General features: G+C 37.4%; 1 protein-coding gene across 1 annotated transcript in view; it reads left to right on the top strand.

Moving 5' to 3' along the window:
* Nucleotides 1-26064, top strand: part of ext1c (exostoses (multiple) 1c) — a 246286-nt gene that overhangs the window by 186303 nt on the left and 33919 nt on the right. The window contains exon 3 of the mRNA XM_061983143.2: nucleotides 2259-2352. Coding sequence (XP_061839127.1) covers nucleotides 2259-2352 — 94 coding nt within the window. The remainder of the gene's footprint in view (nucleotides 1-2258; nucleotides 2353-26064) is intronic.

Raw genomic sequence — 26064 nt, 5'->3', positions numbered from 1 at the left:
CACACACACACACACACACACACACACACACACACACACACACACACACACACACACACACACACACACACACACACACACACACACACACACACACACACACACACACACACACACACACACACACACACACACACACACACACACACACACACACACACACACACACACACTTTTGTCTAAGTTTGTCATACCCTCAAATCTTATGGTGAGCAGTGATCATACCCAAGCAAGTATTTATCTTCAAAAATCCATGATTACACAGAAGACATCTTTATAAATCTGTGAGTCAAATGTGTGTTTAAATCAACAGAAATACCGCAAGTACATAATGAAATATTGTCACGTGTGTGAGTGTGTGTAGGTGTGTGTGTGTAGCCCAGCGGCGATGCAAGCAGCCGTCGCAGTTAGCAGTTAGAGTGATTGATGTACAGGTTTTGCATTTGGGCTTCTTTGCATGGCAGCACTATGAAATAAATATATGCAGGCGGGGTATTGTACAGTGTGGCTAACGGCCGCGCTACATTATTCTTGTACAGCAACAATTCAATAGGCCATAGATAGGGGGGGCCATATAAAAAAAATCTACTCCCAAGTGGGCCGGACTGGTAAAATCACGGCACGATAACTTAAAAATAAAGACAATTTCAGATTATTTTCTCTGTTTAGAAATAGAACAAGCACATTCTGAAAATGTACAAATCATGTTTTTTTTACACTTACATGTTGCCGTATTTTAATAGTATTCTATCTTTATTTGACGTTATTTATACTTTCTGAATAAATTATGTGCTAATGTTCACCAGTCAACTCATTAGTGTTCATTTTCAATCTAGCAAGATCTAATTACAGGATGTTATTTATGTAGTTTGCTCATTTTCCTCGACTGGTGCACTAACATCACGTGGTTTATTTTTTTTACATATGTAGCATAACCCAGTGTTTTTCAACCACTGTGCGGCGGCACACTAGTGTGCCGTGAGATACAATCTGGTGTGTCGTGGGAGATTATCTATTTTCACATATTTGGGTTAAAAATATTTTTTGCAAACCAGTAATTATAATCTACAAATGATGTGTTGTTGTTGAGTGTCGGTGTTGTCTAGAGCTCGGCAGAGTAACCGTGTAATACTCTTCCATATCAGTCGGTGGCAGCTGGTAGCTAATTGCTTTGTAGATGTCAGAAACAGCGGGAGGCAGTGTGCAGGTAAAACGTTTTCTAACGTTTAAACCAAAAATAAACAAAAGGTGAGTGCCCCTAAGAAAAGGCATTGAAGCTTAGGGAAGGCTATGCAGAATGAAACTAAAACTGAACTGGCTACGAAGTAAACAAAAACAGAATACTGGACGACAGCAAAGACTTACTGTGGAGCAAAGACAATGTACATCCGAACATGACACGACAATCAACAATGTCTCCACAAAGAAGGATAAAAACAACTGAAATATTCTTGATTGCTAAAACAAAGTAGATGCGGGAAATATCGCTCAAAGGAAGACGTGAAACTGCTACAGGAAAATACCTTAAAAAAAAAAGAGAAAAAGCCACCAAAATAGGAGCACAAGACAATAACTGAAACAAAAGTCCAAATAAGTCAGGGCATGATGTGACAGGTGGTGACAGTACACCTACTTTGAGAAAAGAGCTATATTGATGCATGCTTGGTTATGCTTTAAAGTCACATCCAACAATTGCGACGTTTTACTGTCAACTGAGTTTCGATTTTTTAAATTTTTTTATAAATGATTTCTGCTGGTGGTGTGCCTCCGGATTTTTTCAACGCAAAAAATGTGCCTTGGCTCAAAAAAAGGTTGAAAAACACTGACATAACCTACAAAGATACAAAAAATTGCTATAGCGACATCTAGTGGACACATTTAGAACAGCAGTTTCTTTCATTCCAAAATTTTGGCTCATTTTTATACTCATCCCGCAGGCCGGATAAAACCCGTTCGCGGGCCTGATCCCGCGTACGTTTTACACCCCTGCCATAAGATGCATATTTTCCCCCACTTGGGCGATCTACAGTATTACAGGTATAACTAAGATGCAAAAGTACTAGTTCATTTGGAGTGTACATACAGGAGCAGGTCAAAAGGCTTTGTTATTTTCATTTTTCTTTCGTTTCTGACCCTATATAAAAGTGTACTGTATGTCGGCGGTCATCAAAATAAAGGTTGTAAATATATACAAGCGATGCATTATTGGGTACAGTACAGTTTGTGCTTCTAGTAATAAAGTATTTACCTTTTTCTAGGTTCGATTACCAAGAGCTGCTCCACAACTCCACCTTTTGTTTGGTCCCTCGAGGTCGACGGCTGGGCTCCTTTCGCTTCCTGGAGTCTTTGCAGGTAAATACGATTCATTCTGTGCAAAACCACCACACAAACAGTATGGGTATTCTGTACATGATGTCATGCATTTGCTCACGCTACTGAGTCACACTGACCTTATTTGTAACCTCTGCCAGGACTTTCTGTTTGCAACATAACTCAAACATTTACCGGCGGATTTTCATAAATAGTTCAGGAAACGGGCCGACAAAAATAACTGAGGACACACTTCGACCAACCGTAAGGAAGCAGCACTGAAGGAGGGAACCAGGTGGAACTGAATTGAACTGATTTCCAATGTGTAACAGGTGTGCCGGCAGGGTGAGGACCAGACAGTAAAAGGTGCTGCAAAACACAGAGACTAAACAGGAAATGCTTTAAAAAAAAATAAGAGCGCAGGAACAGGAAGTGATACTGAACAGAAAAGTAACCAATAACACCAAACTGGAGATTAATTGCTAATTTGATTTCTACTCGGTTAGTTTATTATTCCTTCGGTCAGTGGTCAACAAAATAAACAAACAATTTTACATCCATGAATTCATAAATGGACAATTTTACATACCGAAAGGGTTTAGGCCGGGGGTTTTTAGTGCCGTCCTAGTGGCTCCCTGGAGCATTTTTTTTTTAAAAGACTATAAATGGAAAAATATGGGGGGAAAATATTTTGTTTTATGTTTTTTTTTGTTTGAGGACAAACATGACACAAACCTTCCCAATTGTTAGAAAGCCCACTGTTTAATATGTTTGTGTGTATGCTTCACTGGTGAGAATATTTGGTGAACATCAATTTGTCTTACTAATTTCGGCGGTTCTTGAACTCACCATAGTGTGGACTGTGACGCAATACATGCAAAATCTTCCACTCCTTTGTCTCATTTTGTCCACCAAACGTTTTATACTGTGCGTGAATGCACAAAGGTGCGCTTTGTTGATGTTATTGACTTGTTGGAGTGCTAATCAGGCATATTTGGTCAGTGCTATGCTAACATGCTATTTAGGCTAGCCGTATGTACATATTGCATCATTATGCCTCGTTTGTAGCTATATTTGAGCTCATTTAATTTCCTTTAATTATATCCTCTATTTAATTTATATTTGCATGTCTCATAACACCCAAACGTGACACAAACCTTCCCAATTGTTAGAAAGCCCACTGTTTAATATGTTTGTGTGTATGATTCACTGATGAGAGTATTTGGTGAACATAGTCTTTGTCCTACTAATTTCGGCGGTTCTTTTGTTTACATGTAAAATCTTCCACTCCTTCGTTGTCTCATTTTGTCCACCAAACGTTTTATACTGTGCGTGAATGCACAAAGGTGCGCTTTGTTGCTGTTATTGACTTATTGGAGTGCTAATCAGGCATATTTGGCCAGTGCTATGCTAACATGCTATTTAGGCTAGCTGTATGTACATATTGCATCATTATGCCTCGTTAGTAGCTATATTTGAGCTCATTTAATTTCCTTTAATTATATCCTCTGTCTATTTAATTTATATTTGCATGTCTCATAACACCCAAACATGACACAAACCTTCCCAATTGTTAGAAAGCCCACTGTTTAATATGTTTGTGTGTATGATTCACTGATGAGAGTATTTGGTGAACATATTCTTTGTCCTACTAATTTCGGCGGTTCTTTTGTTTACATGTAAAATCTTCCACTCCTTTGTCTCATTTTGTCCACCAAACGTTTTATGCTGTGCGTGAATGCACAAAGGTGCGCTTTGTTGCTGTTATTGACTTGTTGGGAGTGCTAATCAGGCATATTTGGTCAGTGCATGACTGCAAGCTAATCGATGCTAACATGCTATTTGGGCTAGCCGTATGTACATATTGCATCATTATGCCTCGTTTGTAGCTATATTTGAGCTCATTTAATTTCCTTTAATTATATCCTCTGTCTATTTCATTTATATTTGCATGTCTCATAACACCCAAACATGACACGAACCTTCCCAATTGTTAGAAAGCCCACTGTTTAATATGTTTGTGTGTATGATTCACTGATGAGAGTATTTGGTGAACATAGTCTTTGTCCTACTAATTTCGGCGGTTCTTTTGTTTACATGTAAAATCTTCCACCCCTTCGTTGTCTCATTTTGTCCACCAAATGTTTTATGCGGTGCGCTTTGTTGCTGTTATTGACTTGTTGGGAGTGCTAATCAGGCATATTTGGTCAGTGCATGACTGCAAGCTAATCGATGCTAACATGCTATTTAGGCTAGCCGTATCGTATGTACATATTGCATCATTATGCCTCGTTTGTAGCTATATTTGAGCTCATTTAATTTCCTTTAATTATATCCTCTGTCTATTTAATTTATATTTGCATGTCTCATAACACCCAAACATGACACGAACCTTCCCAATTGTTAGAAAGCCCACTGTTTAATATGTTTGTGTGTATGATTCACTGATGAGAGTATTTGGTGAACATAGTCTTTGTCCTACTAATTTCGGCGGTTCTTTTGTTTACATGTAAAATCTTCCACTCCTTCGTTGTCTCATTTTGTCCACCAAACGTTTTATGCTGTGCGTGAATGCACAAAGGTGCGCTTTGTTGCTGTTATTGACTTGTTGGGAGTGCTAATCAGGCATATTTGGTCAGTGCATGACTGCAAGCTAATCGATGCTAACATGCTATTTGGGCTAGCCATATGTACATATTGCATCATTATGCCTCGTTTGTAGCTATATTTGAGCTCATTTAATTTCCTTTAATTATATCCTCTATTTAATTTATATTTGCATGTCTCATAACACCCAAACATGACACAAACCTTCCCAATTGTTAGAAAGCCCACTGTTTAATATGTTTGTGTGTATGATTCACTGATGAGAGTGTTTGGTGAACATAGTCTTTGTCCTACTAATTTCGGCGGTTCTTTTGTTTACATGTAAAATCTTCCACTCCTTCGTTGTCTCATTTTGTCCACCAAACGTTTTATACTGTGCGTGAATGCACAAAGGTGCGCTTTGTTGCTGTTATTGACTTATTGGAGTGCTAATCAGGCATATTTGGCCAGTGCTATGCTAACATGCTATTTAGGCTAGCCGTATGTACATATAGCATCATTATGCCTCGTTTGTAGCTATATTTGAGCTCATTTAATTTCCTTTAATTATATCCTCTGTCTATTTAATTTATATTTGCATGTCTCATAACACCCAAACATGACACAAACCTTCCCAATTGTTAGAAAGCCCACTGTTTAATATGTTTGTGTGTATGATTCACTATTGAGAGTATTTGGTGAACATAGTCTTTGTCCTACTAATTTCGGCGGTTCTTTTGTTTACATGTAAAATCTTCCACTCCTTCGTTGTCTCATTTTGTCCACCAAATGTTTTATGCTGTGCGTGAATGCACAAAGGTGCGCTTTGTTGCTGTTATTGACTTGTTGGGAGTGCTAATCAGGCATATTTGGTCAGTGCATGACTGCAAGCTAATCGATGCTAACATGCTATTTGGGCTAGCCGTATGTACATATTGCATCAATATGCCTCGTTTGTAGCTATATTTGAGCTCATTTAATTTCCTTTAATTATATCCTCTGTCTATTTAATTTATATTTGCATGTCTCATAACACCCAAACATGACACAAACCTTCCCAATTGTTAGAAAGCCCACTGTTTAATATGTTTGTGTGTATGATTCACTGATGAGAGTATTTGGTGAACATAGTCTTTGTCCTACTAATTTCGGCGGTTCTTTTGTTTACATGTAAAATCTTCCACTCCTTCGTTGTCTCATCTTGTCCACCAAACGTTTTATACTGTGCGTGAATGCACAAAGGTGCGCTTTGTTGATGTTATTGACTTGTTGGGAGTGCTAATCAGGCATATTTGGTCAGTGCATGACTGCAAGCTAATCGATGCTAACATGCTATTTGGGCTAGCCGTATGTTCATATTGCATCATTATGCCTCGTTTGTAGCTATATTTGAGCTCATTTAATTTCCTTTAATTATATCCTCTGTCTATTTAATTTATATTTGCATGTCTCATAACACCCAAACATGACACAAACCTTCCCAATTGTTAGAAAGCCCACTGTTTAATATGTTTGTGTGTATGATTCACTGATGAGAGCATTTGGTGAACATAGTCTTTGTCCTACTAATTTCGGCGGTTCTTTTGTTTACATGTAAAATCTTCCACTCCTTCGTTGTCTCATTTTGTCCACCAAATGTTTTATGCTGTGCGTGAATGCACAAAGGTGCGCTTTGTTGATGTTATTGACTTGTTTGGAGTGCTAATCAGGCATATTTGGTCAGTGCATGACTGCAAGCTAATCGATGCTAACATGCTATTTGGGCTAGCCGTATGTACATATTGCATCATTACGCCTCGTTTGTAGCTTTATTTGAGCTCATTTAATTTCCTTTAATTATATCCTCTGTCTGTTTAATTTATATTTGCATGTCTCATAACAGCCAAACATGACACGAACCTTCCCAATTGTTAGAAAGCCCACTGTTTAATATGTTTGTGTGTATGATTCACTGGTGAGAGTATTTGGTGAACATAGTCTTTGTCCTACTAATTTCGGCGGTTCTTTTGTTTACATGTAAAATCTTCCACTCCTTTGTCTCATTTTGTCCACCAAACGTTTTATACTGTGCGTGAATGCACAAAGGTGCGCTTTGTTGCTGTTATTGACTTGTTGGGAGTGCTAATCAGGCATATTTGGTCAGTGCATGACTGCAAGCTAATCGATGCTAACATGCTATTTGGGCTAGCCGTATGTACATATCGCATCATTATGCCTCGTTTGTAGCTATATTTGAGCTCATTTAATTTCCTTTAGTTATATCCTCTGTCTGTTTAATTTATATTTGCATGTCTCATGACACCCAAACGTGACACAAACCTTCCCAATTGTTAGAAAGCCCACTGTTTAATATGTGTGTGTGTATGATTCACTGATGAGAGTATTTGGTGAACATAGTCTTTGTCCTACTAATTTCGGCGGTTCTTTTGTTTACATGTAAAATCGTCCACTCCTTCGTTGTCTCATTTTGTCCACCAAACGTTTTATACTGTGCGTGAATGCACAAAGGTGCGCTTTGTTGCTGTTATTGACTTGTTGGGAGTGCTAATCACGCATATTTGGTCACAGCATGACTGCAAGCTAATCGATGCTAACATGCTATTTAGGCTAGCCGTATCGTATGTACATATTGCATCATTATGCCTCGTTTGTAGCTATATTTGAGCTCATTTAATTTCCTTGAATTATATCCTCTGTCTATTTAATTTATATTTGCATGTCTCATAACACCCAACCATGACACAAACCTCCCCAATTGTTAGAAAGCCCACTGTTTAATATGTTTGTGTGTATGATTCACTGATGAGAGTATTTGGTGAACATAGTCTTTGTCCTACTAATTTCGGCGGTTCTTTTGTTTACATGTAAAATCTTCCACTCCTTCGTTGTCTCATTTTGTCCACCAAATGTTTTATGCTGTGCGTGAATGCACAAAGGTGCGCTTTGTTGATGTTATTGACTTGTTGGAGTGCTAATCAGGCATATTTGGCCAGTGCTATGCTAACATGCTATTTAGGCTAGCTGTATGTACATATTGCATCATTATGCCTCATTTGTAGGTATATTTGAGCTCATTTAATATCCTTTACTTGTATCCTCTTTGTATATAACTTATATTTGCATGTCTCATGACACATTATCTGTATGTAATATTGGCTGCATTTCAGATAGTTGTTTGTGTGCCATGTTGTTCCAGACCACAGCAAACATTGCCTAGCTTGCCAAAGATTGTAATAAATCCATTAGAAGAAGACAGCCTTAACTTGGACACACACATCTATACCTTTGGTCATTAAAAGCCAGTCATTTCCAGGAGTTATCTCACCTTCTGAGTAGCCTCTGATTTACTAATGCTTTCTAATGTTGTAAAAATGTGTAGAGTAAATATTAAATTTCAACATTTCTGTCAACAAAGATTTGCTTCAACCTGCGACACAGTCATTTTGATAGTAGGCTATTATAGCTAATATAGACACTTACATCATGTGTTGCCTTCATTGTAAGACTTATATAAGACTTTTCATTTTTTGCGGCTCCAGACGGATTAGTTTTTTGTATTTTTGGTCCAATATGGCTCTTTCAACGTTTTGGGTTGCCGACCCCTGGTTTAGGCTGAAGCTGAGCACTTATTTGGCCTAACCCTATAGACAATCTCAAATACAAGATGTAGTAAAACTAGGATCTTAGTAAACTCTGATCTTGAGCTTCATAGAAATGTGAAATTTCCTTTACACAACATATTATAAATACACCTTGTACACTGTTCAAATATATACACAGTACGTTACCCATCCATCCATTTTCTACCGCTTATTCCCTTTTGGGGTCGCGGTTACCACGAAGACAAATACAGTGGATGACTGACAAGACACTTCAATTTCCTTCATTCCACTGTAGCTAGCTCAAAAAGTCACGAGCACATTTTGATTTGGCTTTTCTGTATTTTTCGGACCATAGGGCGCACCGGATTATGAGGCGCACTGCAAATGAGTTAGAGGTAGTTTTTAGCGCTTCCATAACGAGTCTACTGACACATATATGTTAGAACTGTACGCTACTTTGTATTAAAAATGGGATGAATGCTCCACAACAAGAGGATGGAGGAAAAGTAGGAGATTATAGACTACAATGGCTGACGCGTGCACATTTTCGGGACTTATGCAGGTCCCAAATGGACATCAGCATGTATCAATAGGCAAGAAAAGTTGTTTTTTGCAAAATATTGCGAAACAAAACGCCAGATATGTCTTCTAATAGGTGTCATTTTGGGGTCCTTACACACACGCCATAATAATACCCGTATGTTTTGCAATGCGGTCTGCTGAAAATGATGGAAAGCGCCGCTCTACATAACAACTGGCGCTGTAGTCAAAGTTTTAAGATAGTCAACACTATACTAAAGTTGATAGTGCAACCCCCAATTCGTCACTGTGAACGTCTCTTTGCCGTGAGGGTTCTCCTGAGTCCGAAAGATCTTTCGTGAGCCCGGTAGACAGTTTGAATACAGTCTTTTCATTTTGCCAAAATGGTCTGGATTGCTTTTCAGCAGTCTGTTTTAGGCGTGTGTCTCTCGCTCGCTCTCCTCGCTCGCTCTCCCAACTCCATCCCCGTGTCTCGTCCCGGCTGCTGCTAATAAAGGAGACAGGTGATTAGATAACAAGGCCCACCTGGGCCATCTACTCACCTGTCGCTGTCTTCGAGGCTGGTCCTTGCACACCCCGTTCCGCGGCAGGCCCGCAGGCCACGCCCCCCTCCACAGTCACGTTTCATGTTTTAGGTCAGAGGTGTCAAACTCAGATCTGGCCCGCGACATCATTTTATCTGGCCCGCAAACACCTGGAAATTATATGTGTCAATAAAGTACTTCATATTTTCTCACTAAATGTAATGGATTTTTATCATTTTGACAGAAAAAACAATAGTATCCATTATTGCAACAAATATTACGGTATATTATCATACTTTCCAAAAAATTTTTGTCTAAATAAAAATAATACTTCAATATCTGCTTGACTTACAATTTTACAGCAAATTACTCACTAAAATAATAAAAATGACAATACATTTTACGGTGTTCTTTACAGCATATTTCTGTAATATAAAAAACTGCTGTTTTTTGGCGTTAAAATTCTGTTGACTGAACTGCCATTTTTTTTTTTACTGTAAAATCTTCTTTTTAACGGTGTATTACTGTAAATGGAAAAACGATACATTTGTTTTTACGGTAGAAAAACTGGCAGCTAAATTGCCAGAAAAAAAAAAAACTTATATTGTTTTTCCATTAACAATATAATGTTGTAAAAACCAATGTAAATTTAATAGTAAAATTCTGGCAACTAAGCTGCCAGCTTTTTCCGTAAAAAAACGAAACACAAAATAGTCGTACTGTTTTTATATTTATTTATTAAATGTTATGAATGTTGTGAGAAATCAAATAAAAAAACACTATTTTACAGTAACATTTTGTAAATGTAAAGGTTTTACTGTAAAATCGACAGTCTACTTAAAACTATTTATTTATTTTTTTCATTTTTTTTTAATTGACATCCAGCATCAGACATTCCTATCCATTACATCATATTCACATAAATCATATATCTATTGTCTGACCTAAATGTCAAAATATTTTTGTTTATATCCCACCCATACCACCTACCCCCCCCAAAAAAGAAAGAAACAAAAAAAACAAAGTAATATCTACGAATACATCAATTAAATACACAAAGAAAAAAAAGAAAAAAAATAATAATACATTAATAATAATAATAATCAGAAATAAAATAAAATTTTGACAGAAAAAACAATAGTATCCATTATTGCAACAAATATTACGGTATATTATCATACTTTCCAAAAAATTTTTGTCTAAATAAAAATAATACTTCAATATCTGCTTGACTTACAATTTTACAGCAAATTACTCACTAAAATAATCCATCCATCCATCCATTTTCTACCGCTTATTCCCTTTGGGGTCGCGGGGGGCGCTGGAGCCTATCTCAGCTACAATCGGGCGGAAGGCGGGGTACACCCTGGACAAGTCGCCACCTCATCGCAGTCACTAAAATAATAAAAATGACAATACATTTTACGGTGTTCTTTACAGCATATTTCTGTAATATAAAAAACTGCTGTTTTTTGGCGTTAAAATTCTGTTGACTGAACTGCCATTTTTTTTTTTACTGTAAAATCTTCTTTTTAACGGTGTATTACTGTAAATGGAAAAACGATACATTTGTTTTTACGGTAGAAAAACTGGCAGCTAAATTGCCAGAAAAAAAAAAAACTTATATTGTTTTTCCATTAACAATATAATGTTGTAAAAACCAATGTAAATTTAATAGTAAAATTCTGGCAACTAAGCTGCCAGCTTTTTCCGTAAAAAAACGAAACACAAAATAGTCGTACTGTTTTTATATTTATTTATTAAATGTTATGAATGTTGTGAGAAATCAAATAAAAAAACACTATTTTACAGTAACATTTTGTAAATGTAAAGGTTTTACTGTAAAATCGACAGTCTACTTAAAACTATTTATTTATTTTTTTCATTTTTTTTTAATTGACATCCAGCATCAGACATTCCTATCCATTACATCATATTCACATAAATCATATATCTATTGTCTGACCTAAATGTCAAAATATTTTTGTTTATATCCCACCCATACCACCTACCCCCCCCAAAAAAGAAAGAAACAAAAAAAACAAAGTAATATCTACGAATACATCAATTAAATACACAAAGAAAAAAAAGAAAAAAAATAATAATACATTAATAATAATAATAATCAGAAATAAAATAAAATTTTGACAGAAAAAACAATAGTATCCATTATTGCAACAAATATTACGGTATATTATCATACTTTCCAAAAAATTTTTGTCTAAATAAAAATAATACTTCAATATCTGCTTGACTTACAATTTTACAGCAAATTACTCACTAAAATAATAAAAATGACAATACATTTTACGGTGTTCTTTACAGCATATTTCTGTAATATAAAAAACTGCTGTTTTTTGGCGTTAAAATTCTGTTGACTGAACTGCCATTTTTTTTTTTACTGTAAAATCTTCTTTTTAACGGTGTATTACTGTAAATGGAAAAACGATACATTTGTTTTTACGGTAGAAAAACTGGCAGCTAAATTGCCAGAAAAAAAAAAAACTTATATTGTTTTTCCATTAACAATATAATGTTGTAAAAACCAATGTAAATTTAATAGTAAAATTCTGGCAACTAAGCTGCCAGCTTTTTCCGTAAAAAAACGAAACACAAAATAGTCGTACTGTTTTTATATTTATTTATTAAATGTTATGAATGTTGTGAGAAATCAAATAAAAAAACACTATTTTACAGTAACATTTTGTAAATGTAAAGGTTTTACTGTAAAATCGACAGTCTACTTAAAACTATTTATTTATTTTTTTCATTTTTTTTTAATTGACATCCAGCATCAGACATTCCTATCCATTACATCATATTCACATAAATCATATATCTATTGTCTGACCTAAATGTCAAAATATTTTTGTTTATATCCCACCCATACCACCTACCCCACCCCAAAAAAGAAAGAAACAAAAAAAACAAAGTAATATCTACAAATACATCAATTAAATAAACAAAGAAAAAAAAGAAAAATAATAATAATACATTAATAATAATAATAATCAGAAATAAAATAAAATATAAACAGATACATATATATATATATATATATATATACCCACACATACATATATATAAATATATACATACATATATATACATACATACATATACACGTAATCCCTTTTTTTTTTTTTTTTTTTGCAATATAATCACTAATTCGAAAAATTAAAGTCAGGTTTATGGGGCGTGACATAGTTGACCCAATTTTCCCAGTATGAAGTAAATTTCTCCAATTTATAATTAATAAAGGCGGTTATCTTCTCCATTTTATATATGTCAATTGTTGTTTCTATCCATTGCTTCAAAGTTGGGCTCTCCTGGGATATCCATTTCCTAGTAATGCTCTTTTTACAAACCACCAGTAGGATATTCATTAAGTGTTTATCTTTCTTCAGCCAGTCCGGAGGTACATGTCCCAAAAACCAAGAAAACAATTTATATAATTAATATTGAAATCCAGAGGCAAATTCCTACATTATTCACTGTTACAAGCGGCCCTCTGATTGCAGCCATAACTGCCATGTGGCCCTCAATGAAAACCCTCCCTGTGTTAGGTCAACCGTGACGAGTGGGGCCACATGAATCCCCTTCCTACCGAAATGTGGACTTGTCGTGAGTGGAGTGAGAGTTTAAATGTGTTCTCTTTTGCCACCCAAGTGGATGCTTTCCCACTAGCAGGAAACAGTAGTTGCTGTTTTTAGATGTGCTCATGGCTGAACTCTTCTGGCGGCTGCTGTGCTCCCTTGGCCACACTCTCCCTAAGTGTGTGTGTGTGTGTGTGTGTGTGTGTGCATGTTCTTGTATCCCTACCCTTCTTGAGACATCAACAAGGAAAAGTATCTTCCATATGAGGAGCGGTGAACAAGTTAGGACCGAAATCATGGTCCCAATACGGAAAACCATTGCATCTAATAGAGAGCCAAATACTAGAGTCCGTGAACATTGTTCCAAAGTCAGGATTTTTTGTTGATTTAATGTGTATACAAAAGTAAACATCGACAGGTGCAAAGGCAGCAATATATGATAAAACAAGCTAAAGAAGGACTTCCCTATTCATCCCCGAAAAAACCCGCCAGGTGAACGGCTGATTTTACGACTTCCGGTGCTGACGTAAGACAACCCGCGTCCCATATGTGACCATAGGATGAACAAATACACTACGGTACTAAGACTATGGTGGCCATTAACAACTAGCTTCTACAGCTGGGTTGCCCAAAGTGCGGCACAGGGGCCACCTGTGGTCCGTGACTCGTTTGTCATCGGCCTTAAGCACATTACAAAAAAATAGAGATCTCATTTGCACCCCTGTTGGTGAAATCTGTCAAAATGAGGGTGGTCCCAAAAAGGAGGGATTCTTCAAATAGACTGTGTGTCGGTTTTAAAAGTGCTCCCCCTCTGGTCAACATATGTAATAACAAGTGTGTGTAAGAAATTGAAATGCGCCCCCTTTGGCCAAAATTAATTTAAAAGAATAAAATAAATATGTGTTGTCTGTCTATCTGTGTTGGCCCTGTGATGAAGTGGCGACTTGTCCAGGGTGTATCCCGCCTTCCGCCCAAATGCAGCTGAGATAGGCTCCAGCACCCCCCACGACCCTGAACGGGACAAGCGGTAGAAAATGGATGGATGGATGTATATAGAGACATACTGTAAAATAATAAAGATTAAAAGTCAATTACAAACAAAAAATTCCAAAAAAAATTTAAACTAAAAACAGTCTTTTTCTCACAATGTGTCGACTTTTTTCTTTTAAAATTGATAACAATTTCTCATAGTCTTTCTGTTTCTGTAATATTGCAATATTTTCTCGTAAAATTATTACTTTTTTATGTCAAATTATTACTTTTTAATGCAAAATGGTGACATTTGTCTTTTATCACAATATTGTAAAAAATGTTGTTGTTCTCATAAAATAGTGACATTTTTTGGGTAAAATTCTGACTATATTTAGTGAATATTATTGTTAAAATATTGCCAACATTTTAAAGTTTTCTTATAAAATTGTGACTTTTGCTGAGTAAAATTACAACTCTTTTCATAGCATTGCCAAAATTTTTAAGTTTTCTTATAAAATTGTGACTTTTTGTCAAGTAAAATTATTTAAAATTACGACTCTTTTCAAAAAATTGCCAACGTTTTAAGCTTTTCTTGTAAAATTGCGACTGTTATTGAGTACAATTCCAACTTTTATCATAATATCGCACAAATGTTCAGTATTTCTTGTAAAATTTTGACTTGCCTTGAGTAAAATGGCGACTTTTATTTTAACACTGCCAAAATTCTTAGTTTTTCTTGTGAAATTGTGACCTTTTTCTTGTGAAATTCCAACTTATTTTTTCACAACAAGCTTTTTTTTATATTTGCATAGTGTGTATATATTATTAATATATAAATACAAATCTTTATATATCTAGACAGGGTGGTCCTAAAGCATACTTGCCAACCTTGAGACCTCCGATTTCGGGAGGTCGGGGGTGGGGGCGTGGTCGGGGGCGGGGCGTGGTTAAGAGGGGAGGAGTATATTGACAGCTAGAATTCACCAAGTCAAGTATTTCATACATATATACAGGTAAAAGCCAGTAAATTAGAATATTTTGAAAAACGTGATTTATTTCAGTAATTGCATTCAAAAGGTGTAACTTGTACATTATATTTATTCATTGCACACAGACTGATTCATTCAAATGTTTATTTCATTTAATTTTGATGATTTGAAGTGGCAACAAATGAAAATCCAAAATTCCGTGTGTCACAAAATTAGAATATTACTTAAGGCTAATACAAAAAAGGGATTTTTAGAAATGTTGGCCAACTGAAAAGTATGAAAATGAAAAATATGAGCATGTACAATACTCAATACTTGGTTGGAGCTCCTTTTGCCTCAATTACTGCGTTAATGCGGCGTGGCATGGAGTCGATGAGTTTCTGGCACTGCTCAGGTGTTATGAGAGCCCAGGTTGCTCTGATAGTGGCCTTCAACTCTTCTGCGTTTTTGGGTCTGGCATTCTGCATCTTCCTTTTCACAATACCCCACAGATTTTCTATGGGGCTAAAGTCAGGGGAGTTGGCGGGCCAATTTAGAACAGAAATACCATGGTCCGTAAACCAGGCACGGGTAGATTTTGCGCTGTGTGCAGGCGCCAAGTCCTGTTGGAACTTGAAATCTCCATCTCCATAGAGCAGGTCAGCAGCAGGAAGCATGAAGTGCTCTAAAACTTGCTGGTAGACGGCTGCGTTGACCCTGGATCTCAGGAAACAGAGTGGACCGACACCAGCAGATGACATGGCACCCCAAACCATCACTGATGGTTTGGGTTGGTTTGGTTTGCATTTCCTTTGGAAATCGAGGTCCCAGAGTCTGGAGGAAGACAGGAGAGGCACAGGATCCACGTTGCCTGAAGTCTAGTGTAAAGTTTCCACCATCAGTGATGGTTTGGGGTGCCATGTCATCTGCTGGTGTCGGTCCACTCTGTTTCCTGAGATCCAGGGTCAAAGCAGCCGTCTACCAGCCAGTTTTAGAGCACTTCATGCTTCCTGCTGCTGACCTGCTCTATGGAGATGGAGATTTCAAGTTCCAACAGGACTCGGCGCCTGCACACAGCGCAAAATCTACCCGTGCCTGGTTTACGGACCATGGTATTTCTGTTCTAAATTGGCCCGCCAACTCCCCTGACCTTAGCCCCATAGAAAATCTGTGGGGTATTGTGAAAAGGAAGATGCAGAATGCCAGACCCAAAAACGCAGAAGAGTTGAAGGCCACTATCAGAGCAACCTGGGCTCTCATAACACCTGAGCAGTGCCAGAAACTCATCGACTCCATGCCACGCCGCATTAACGCAGTAATTGAGGCAAAAGGAGCTCCAACCAAGTATTGAGTATTGTACATGCTCATATTTTTCATTTTCATACTTTTCAGTTGGCCAACATTTCTAAAAATCCCTTTTTTGTATTAGCCTTAAGTAATATTCTAATTTTGTGACACACGGAATTTTGGATTTTCATTTGTTGCCACTTCAAATCATCAAAATTAAATGAAATAAACATTTGAATGCATCAGTCTGTGTGCAATGAATAAATATAATGTACAAGTTACACCTTTTGAATGCAATTACTGAAATAAATCAAGTTTTTCAAAATATTCTAATTTACTGGCTTTTACCTGTATGTATATATATATATATATATATATATATATATATATATATATATATATACATATATACTGTTAGCTAGAATTCACCAAGTCAAGTATTTCATACATATATATATATATATATATACATATATACTGTATATATATATATATATATATATATATATATATATATATATTTATATGTATATATATATATATATATATACACATATACATATATATATATATATATATATATATATATATATATGTATCCTGAAAATATGCAAACAAAACTATGTTTAGATAATTGATACTTCAAACTTGCATAAATAAATATTAAGGAATATAACATAACTTGGCTTCTGAGAGTTTCAAAATGTAATGAATAAAATGATAAAGTTGTTGATAAACAAGCAATTATTTTAATTAAATATGGTAATTTTAAATGAATTATTATGATAATTTAAAATCAATTATTTCAAATATGTTTATTTTAATGTATAATTCTATGGCTGGATGTAATAAGGAGTCAGGAAAAAATAGGGTTGACAAGTATGTCCTAAAGAGGTAGGCATTTTTCGGAGGTCTCAAGAAGGTACGAAATACAAGAATGTGTGTGTATATGTGTGTGTGTGTGTGTGTGTGTGTGTGTGTGTGTGTGTGTGTGTGTGTGTGTGTGTGTGTGTGTGTGTGTGTGTGTGTGTGTGCGTGTGTGTATGCGTGTGACGGAGGCTGAATGGACAAATTTGCACACAACCCAGGAGCATTGGCACCAAGTCCGGCTCCTTCTGTCTCGCCTCTCTGTCCTCTCGTTTTCTCTTCCCCATTCGAGCCACTTTACAAGATCTTTTTTTCCCAAAGCGTATTTTTCTCTTCATTTTTGTACCAGCCAAGCCCACAAAAGAACTGGCAATTACCGAGGCGGTGAGAAACGTGTCGCCGGCGGTCCAAAACACACACGGACGAGCCAACTACCACGTACTACCACGGAGCTTTTCCTTCCTCTTCTTCTCCTCCTCCTAACGCAAACGCTCTTTAGACGCAGACACAACACAGGTTGTTGGGTAACGCGCCCCCCCGGGTCAAGGCGGGACTCACAGGAGCCCCAGGGTGCAATTCCATTTTCAAGGTCCGGGATTTGGACTGGGATTATGGCTGTAACCTTGCAGCCTGGGGCTCACACAAGTATTCCCATTTGTTAGACTGTCCTTCAGCAGGGCTATTCTCGGATGAAATGCACTTTTAGGAGAGTGGAGGCCAAGAGAGCGTTTGATCTGAGCGGTTGTAGATGTTTTAGCTCATTCTGTACATGCTAACCTACTAATCATAGATTTTGTTATTTGGCGCAATCGTGGAAGTATGCTAACTGGTTCCAAGTTTGCCAATTTTAGCATGCAAACTTTTTATGCCAGCATTTTAGCAACTTTTAACCCTTACCTCCGTCTTGGAGGTATGCAAACTTGTTCCATGTTTGCATGCTAAAATTGTATGCCAGTATTTTAGCTAATTTTGGTAACACTTTAGTATGGGGAACATATTCACCATTAATTGGTTGCTTATTAACATGCAAATTAGTAACATATTGGCTCTTAATTAGTCAATATTAAGTACTTATTAATGCCTTATTCTGCATGGCCTTATTATACAACCAGTAAGCCGGTAACACTTTAGTATGGGGAACGTATTCACCATTACTAACCCTAACGATCTAACCCTAACCCTAACCAAATAACTCTAAATTAAGTCTTTGTTGTTTAGAACAGTGTTTTTCAACCACTGTGCCGCGGCACACACTAGTGTGCCGTGAGATACAGTCTGGTGTGCCGTGGGAGATTATCTAATTTCACCTATTTGGGTTAAAAATCTTTTTTGCAAACCAGTAATTATAGTCTGCAAATGATGTGTTGTTGTTGAGTGTCTGTGCTGTCTATATAAACAAAAGGTGAGTGCCCCTAAAAAAAGGCATTAAAGCGTAGGGAAGGCTATGCACTGAACTGGCTACAAAGTAAACAAAAACAGAATGCTGGACGACAGCAAAGACTTACTGTGGAGCAAAGGCAATGTACATCCGAACATGACATGACAACCAACAATGTCCTCTCAAAGAGGGATACAAACAACTGTAATATTCTTGATTGCTAAAACAAAGTAGATGTGGGAAATATCGCTTAAAGGAAGACATGAAACTGGTACAGGAAAATACCAATAAAAAGAGAAAAAGCCACCAAAATAGGAGTGCAAGACAAGAACTAAAACACTACGCACAGGAAAACAGCAAAAACCTCAAAATAAGTCAGGGTGTGATGTGACAGTACGTGACAGTACACCTACTTTGAGACAAGAGCTATAGTGATGCATGCTTGGTTATGCTTTAAAGTTATATCCAACAATTGCGACAACGACTTTTCACTGTCAACTGTTTTTTGTTTTTTAATTATTCACGCTGGTGGTGTGCCTCCGCATTTTTTCAACGCAAAAAATGTGCCTTGGCTGAATATGTTCCCCATACTAAAGTGTTACCCTAATTTTGTATGTTTTCACCCTATTAATCGTGCATTTTGTTACTTGATACTAGGGTTGTCCCGAAACCAATAATTTGGTACCGTTACCGGTACCAACATGTATATCGATACGTTTCCAAATAAAGGGAACTACGGAAAAATGTCAATTTTGGTTTTATTTTAACATAAAATCTTACAATACAATAAACATATGTTTCCTATTGCATTCAAAGAACAATTTTAGAAGGTTACAATTAAAATTAAAGGGCATTAAACACATTGTGTTTTTCTTGTTGCACGCAAAGAACAATTTACAATTTTCCATAATCAAGAATTAGGTTAGAATATACAAACCCCGTTTCCATATGAGTTTGGAAATTGTGTTAGATGTAAATATAAACGGAATACAATGATTTTCAAATCCTTTTCAACCCATATTCAGTTGAATATGCTACAAAGACAAGATATTTGATGTTCAAACTCATAAACTTTATTTTATTTTTTTGCAAATAATAATTAACTTAGAATTTCATGGCTGCAACATGTGCCAAAGTAGTTGGGAAAGGGCATGTTCACCACTGTGTTACATGGACTTTCCTTTTAACAACACTCAGTAAACGTTTGGGAACTGAGGAGACACATTTTTTAAGCTTCTCAGGTGGAATTCTTTCCCATTCTTGCTTGATGTACAGCTTAAGTTGTTCAACAGTCCGGGGGTCTCCTTTGTGGTATTTTAGGCTTCATAATGCGCCACACATTTTCAATGGGAGACAGGTCTGGACTACAGGCAGGCCAGTTTAGTACCCGCACTCTTTTACTATGAAGCCACGCTGATGTAACACGTGGCTTGGCATTGTCTTGCTGAAATAAGCAGGGGCGTCCATGGTAACGTTGCTTGGATGGCAACATATGTTGCTTCAAAACCTGTATGTAACTTTCAGCATTAATGGCGCCTGTATTTCATATGCTGTAAACCTAGTTCGTAGTTGTTAGTTTCCTTTAATGCCAAACAAACACATATCAATTGTTGGTTAGGAGGCGATCGCCGAATTCGTCCTCACTATAGCTTGCTGTTCTATCCACCATGTTTGTTTGTATTGGCATCACTGTGTGACGTCACAGGAAAATGGACGGGTGTATATAACGATGGTTAAAATCAGGCACTTTGAAGCTTTTTTTTTAGGGATATTGCGAGATGGGTAAAATTTTGAAAAAAACTTCGAAAAATATAATAAGCCACTGGGAACTGATTTTTAATAGTTTTAACAATTCTGAAATTGTGATAATGTTCCCCTTTAAGCTAGCATTTTAGCTAAATCGTACGTTTTTACTCCAATAATCATGGATTTTATCACTTGGCACTGTCTTGGAAGTATATGAACAGTTGTAAATTTTAGCATGCTAACATCCATTCATCCATCCATTTTCTACCGCTTAATCCCTTCGGGGTCGCGGGGGGCACTGGAGCCTATCTCAGCTACAATCGGGCAGAAGGCGGGGTACACCCTGGACAAGTCGCCACCTCATCACAGGGCCAACACAGATAGACAGACAACATTCACACTCACATTCACACACTAGGGCCAATTTTAGTGTTGCCAATCAACCTATCCCCAGGTGCATGTTTTTGGAGGTGGGAGGAAGCCGGAGTACCCGGAGGGAACCCACGCAGTCACGGGGAGAACATGCAAACTCCACACAGAAAGATCCCGAGCCCGGGATTGAACCCAAGACTGCTCAGGACCTTCGTATTGTGAGGCAGACGCACTAACCCCTCTTCCACCGTGCTGCATAAACATGCTAAAATTATCATGTTAAGTTGTTTGATTTAATGTTGAAAAAGATGTGACCAGACTGCACTGAAGAGTGGACATGCAATGAAAAGAGGGCACCGGTTGGGATGGAGAAACCAGAGGGGGGGTGGTAAAAAAAAAAAAAAAATCAAAATAAATAAAATAGCGGCGCAACATCAAACGGCTGTCAGTGAGCGAGGAGATAAGACAACATCAAAGTCATCTCCATTCGTGCCTCCACCGCTTCCTTCTTATTCTGCACCAGCTCTCTCCTACTGGCATGTATAACCCACTGAGTGGCTGTTGCTCATTAGTACACAAAACAGTCAGCGCCGCTGTCAACGTGGTCAGCAGCATTTGCTTTTTGTGTGTTGAAGTACAAAAAAAAACAACCTGCAGGGCGCCGTGGGGAAAGGATAAATTTGAAGTTATTACTCATTGCCTTCCTATTGGGGTCGCACGCTGTCAGCTGCACGTAAACAGGCACAATCTGCGGTATATGTCATGGATTACATCATCACTGATACATTTTTAACCAGATTCAACGTTCTATCAGCTCAGTCATTTTATGGCCCAAACAAGATATTATTGGGGCCCCGTCTCAGTCTTTAATATTACTCGAGTAACACGCCAGCCTAGTGAGCATTGTAATGTAGTCTGCGGCTTGTAAGAAAAATCCACAAATAACTTCAGCTGAAATACAGGACTCTCTGAAAAATTGTGGTGTGGCCGTTTCAAGATGCACAATAAGGAGGCACTTGGAGAAAAATGAGCTGCATGGTCACTCTTGGTGACCAGAAGTACAAACCCCAAAACCAGTGAAGTTGCCACGTTGTGTAAATGGTAAATAAAAACAGAATACAATGATTTGCAAATCCTTTTCAACTTATATTCAATTGAATAGACTGCAAACACAAGATATTTAATGTTCCAACTGGAAAACTGTTATTTTTTGCAAATATTAGCTCATTTGGAATTTGATGCCTGCAACATGTTTCAAAAAAGCTGTCACAAGTGACAAAAAAGACTGATAAAGTTGAGGAATGCTCATCAAACACTTATTTGGAACATCCCACAGGTGAACAGGCTAATTGGGAACAGGTGGGTGCCATGATTGGGTATAAAAGCAGCTTCCATGAAATGCTCAGTCATTCACAAACAAGGATGGGGCGAGGGTCACCACTTTGTGAACAAATGCCTGAGCAAATTGTCCAACAGTTTTAGAACATTTCTCAACGAGCTATTGCAAGGAATTCAAGGATTTCACCATCTACGGTCCGTAATATCATCAAAAGGTTCAGAGAATCTGGAGAAATCACTGCACGTAACATTGAATGCCCGTGACCTTGGATCCCTCAGGCGATACTGCATCAAAAAGCGACACCAGTGTGTAGAGGATATCATCACATGGACTCAGGAACACTTCAAAAAAACGTTCGTCGCTACTTCTACAAGTGCAAGTTAAAACTCTACTATGCAAAGCCAAAGCCATTTATCAACAACACCCAGAAACGCCGCCGGCTTCGCTGGGTCCGAGCTCATCTAAGATGGACTGATGCAAAGTGGAAAAGTGTTCTGTGGTCTGACGAGTCTACATTTCAAATTGTTTTTGGAAACTGTGGATGTCGTGTCCTCCGGACCAAAGAGGAAAAGAGCCATCCGGATTGTTATAGGCGCAAAGTTGAAAAGCCAGCATCTGTGATGGTATGGGGGGTGTATTAGTGCCCAAGGCATGGGTAACTTACACATCTGTGAAGGCACCATTAATGCTGAAAGGTACATACAGGTTTTGGAACAACATATGCTGCCATCCAAGCAACTTATCATGGACGCCCCTGCTTATTTCAGCAAGACAATGCCAAGCCACATTCTGCACGTGTTACAGCATGGCTTCGTAGTAAAAGAGTGCGGTACTAGACTGGCCTGCCTGTAGTCCAGACCTGTCTCCTATAGAAAATGTGAAGCCTAAAATACCACAACGGAGACCCCGGACTGTTGAACAACTTAAGCTGTACATCAAGCAAGAATGGGAAAGAATTCCACCTGAAAAGCTTCAAAAATTGGTCTCCTCAGTTCTCAGTGTTGTTAAAAGGAAAGGCCATGTAACACAGTGGTAAAAATGCCCCTGTGCCAACTTTTTTGCAATGTATTGCTGCCATTAAATTCTAAGTTAATGATTATTTGCAAAAAATATATATATTTCTCAGTTCGAACATTAAGTATCTTGTCTTTGCAGTCTATTCAATTGAATAGAAGTTGAAAAGGATTCACAAATCATTGTATTCTGTTTTTAATTACGAATTACACAACGTGTAATTTTGGTTTTGGGTTTTGTATTTACAGTACTATACGATTGAATGAGTGAATAACAATAAACAAAAAGACTACATTGTCAACTACAATTCAGTTCAAACCAATACAGTCATGTGTTTATATTCCTGATCATTTCCAAAGTTTCTTTCTTTCTTTCTTTAGTTTATTTCGAACATGAACACACTTACATCATAATACATCACACAATTTCATATCATTTCATTTTACATCATGCCCGAAAAGGAGTAGGAAGAAGCAAAGCTTATTTAATCCTACCCCTTTCCCACTTCAAGCGTTTACAAATATATAGAATCATTTACTGACCTTTTTATATAATAAAATAACATCTATGAATTAGTATACAACAGTTTTGTAATATGTAATTAATTAATTAATTCAGTCAATCTTAACATACTGAGATGAAGAATATCTTATTTTCAATAAGGTTGAAAGTATTTCTCATAATTCTTCTTTTTTGTACTCTGTAAGCACTATTATTTTGAACAACCTCTTAAACTGGATCATATCAGTACAATTTTTAACTTCTTTACTTAATCCATTCCATCATTTAATTCCACATACTGATATGCTAAAAGTTTTAAGTGTTGTACGTGCATATAAATGTTTTAAATTATTTTTTCCTCTAAGGTTATATTTCTCCTCTTTCGTTGAGAAGAATTGTTGTACATTCTTTGGTAGCAGGTTATAGTTTGCTTTGTACATCATTTTAGCTGTTTGCAATTTTACCAAATCACCAAACTTTAATATTTCTGACTTAATAAATAAAGGGTTTGTGTGTTCTCTATATCCAACATTATGTATTATTTATTATTGTAGTTTATATGAAAAGGTACAAAAAATGGTTCATAGGTCCTGAAGGGTAAGAAAAGTGTTTCATACTACAGTGAAACCAATTCAAAACTGCTACGCCGCATCACCATTCATTGAAAAAGTCAACAAAACTCAATAAATGGGCAAAAACTATGAAAAAAATCATGTTTTTTACACATTGTATCTTTGGGGAAAAGGTTTGGCTACAATTTAAACCTAAATAGCGCTGCGGTTTTAGAAATACGGTTTTAAATCTGTCACGACGACTGCGTTCAAAGGGACGCTAAATTAGCAAATATGTCAATGGACTTTTGAATGGAATTGACCGCGATGCTGCAGGACTGAACTGAAACAATTACAGATGACATATGTTGACCTGCCGCTGAAAAGGCGCATTGGTGAGGTCACACACTGATGTTGGTCAAGGCCTGGCTCTCAGTCTTCGTTCTAATTCATCCCCAAAGGTGTTATTTTGAGTTCAGGTCAGGACTCTGTGCAGGCCAGTCAAGTTCATCCACACCAGACTCTGTCATCCATGTCTTTATGGACCTTGCTTTGTGCAAAAGTTTAGCAGATATAGGCTCCGGCGACCCAGTAAGGGACAAGCGGTAGAAAAATGGATGGATGGATGGAAGAAAAACAAGCAAACACATGCAGAGCACTGTGACCAGGTTGATGATCAGCTATAATCATGTGATACTCCTTAGTGGTTGTGGCCCAAAGCAATTGCATAGAGCGTGTATGCCAGGGGCCGGTCGAGGCATTAGGGGCCTTACTATCACCTTCTGGATACAGGGGCTTCCTAACAAACCGGTGTGAGTAGGCCCGTACGTCTCCACAGCCATAAGCCCCGCCAGGGACACACGCCGTGACACCCTGTGCATGAACGTAGAGGGCGACATGACCTGAACGGTCGCTAAAAAGGCACAGCACGGACTGTACTTTGTGAGGATTCTCAGCGACCGCCCGTGTCCTACCGCCTCTGCGTGCGCTTTTCCAGCTGCACAGCGGCAGGCAGGAGAGCAACAGCTCACTAGATTACTTGCTGCTCCCTTACTTCCTTCCTCCCTTGCTGGAACTCTATGGTTCTCCCCGCCTAAGGAAGGCGGCTTACTGTACATCCTGTAGCAGGAACTCAAGTTCAAGTCATGGAACTACTAAAAAAAATTGGTGTAAAGGACATCTCAAATGGCTTTGCTAACTTGTTTGCATGCTAAAATTTGATGCTAGTATTTTAGCTAATTTAGTATATTTTCACCTTATTAATCATGCATTGTGTTACTTGGTACCATCTTGGAGGAATGCATACATGGTTCCATGTTTGCATGCTAAAATTTGATGCTAGTATTTTATTCATTTTTTTATGTTTTCACCCAATTAATCATGCATTTTGTTACTTGGTACCATCTTGGTCATATGCTAACTGGTTCCATGTTAGCATACTAACATTAGCATGCTAAAATTTTAGCTGAACTTACACGTTTTAACCCTAATAATCGTGCATTGTGTTACTTAGCACCATCTTGGAGGTATGCTAACTTGGTCCATGTTTGCATGCTAAAATTTGATGCTAGTATTTTAGCAATTTTTGTATGTTTTCACCCAATTAATCATGCATTTTGTTACTTGGTACCATCTTGGTCATATGCTAACTGGTTTCGTGTTAGCATGCTAACATTAGCATGCTAACATGTTAGCTAAACTTACACGTTTTAACCCTATTAATCGTGCATTGTGTTACTTAGCACCATCTTGGAGGTATGCTAACTTGGTCCATGTTTGCATGCTAGAATTTATTCTAGTATTTTAGTTAATTGTAAAAGTTTTAATCCTATTAATCATGCATTTTGTTACTTAGCACCAGTGTTGGGACTAACGCGTTACAAAGTAACGCGTTACTGTAACGCCGTTAGT

Source organism: Nerophis lumbriciformis, linkage group LG21 (genome assembly GCF_033978685.3).
Source record: "Nerophis lumbriciformis linkage group LG21, RoL_Nlum_v2.1, whole genome shotgun sequence".
NCBI classification, from domain to species: Eukaryota; Metazoa; Chordata; class Actinopteri; order Syngnathiformes; family Syngnathidae; genus Nerophis; species Nerophis lumbriciformis.
Note: the sequence above shows the minus strand (reverse complement) of the source record. Positions and strands in the feature narration are given on the sequence as shown.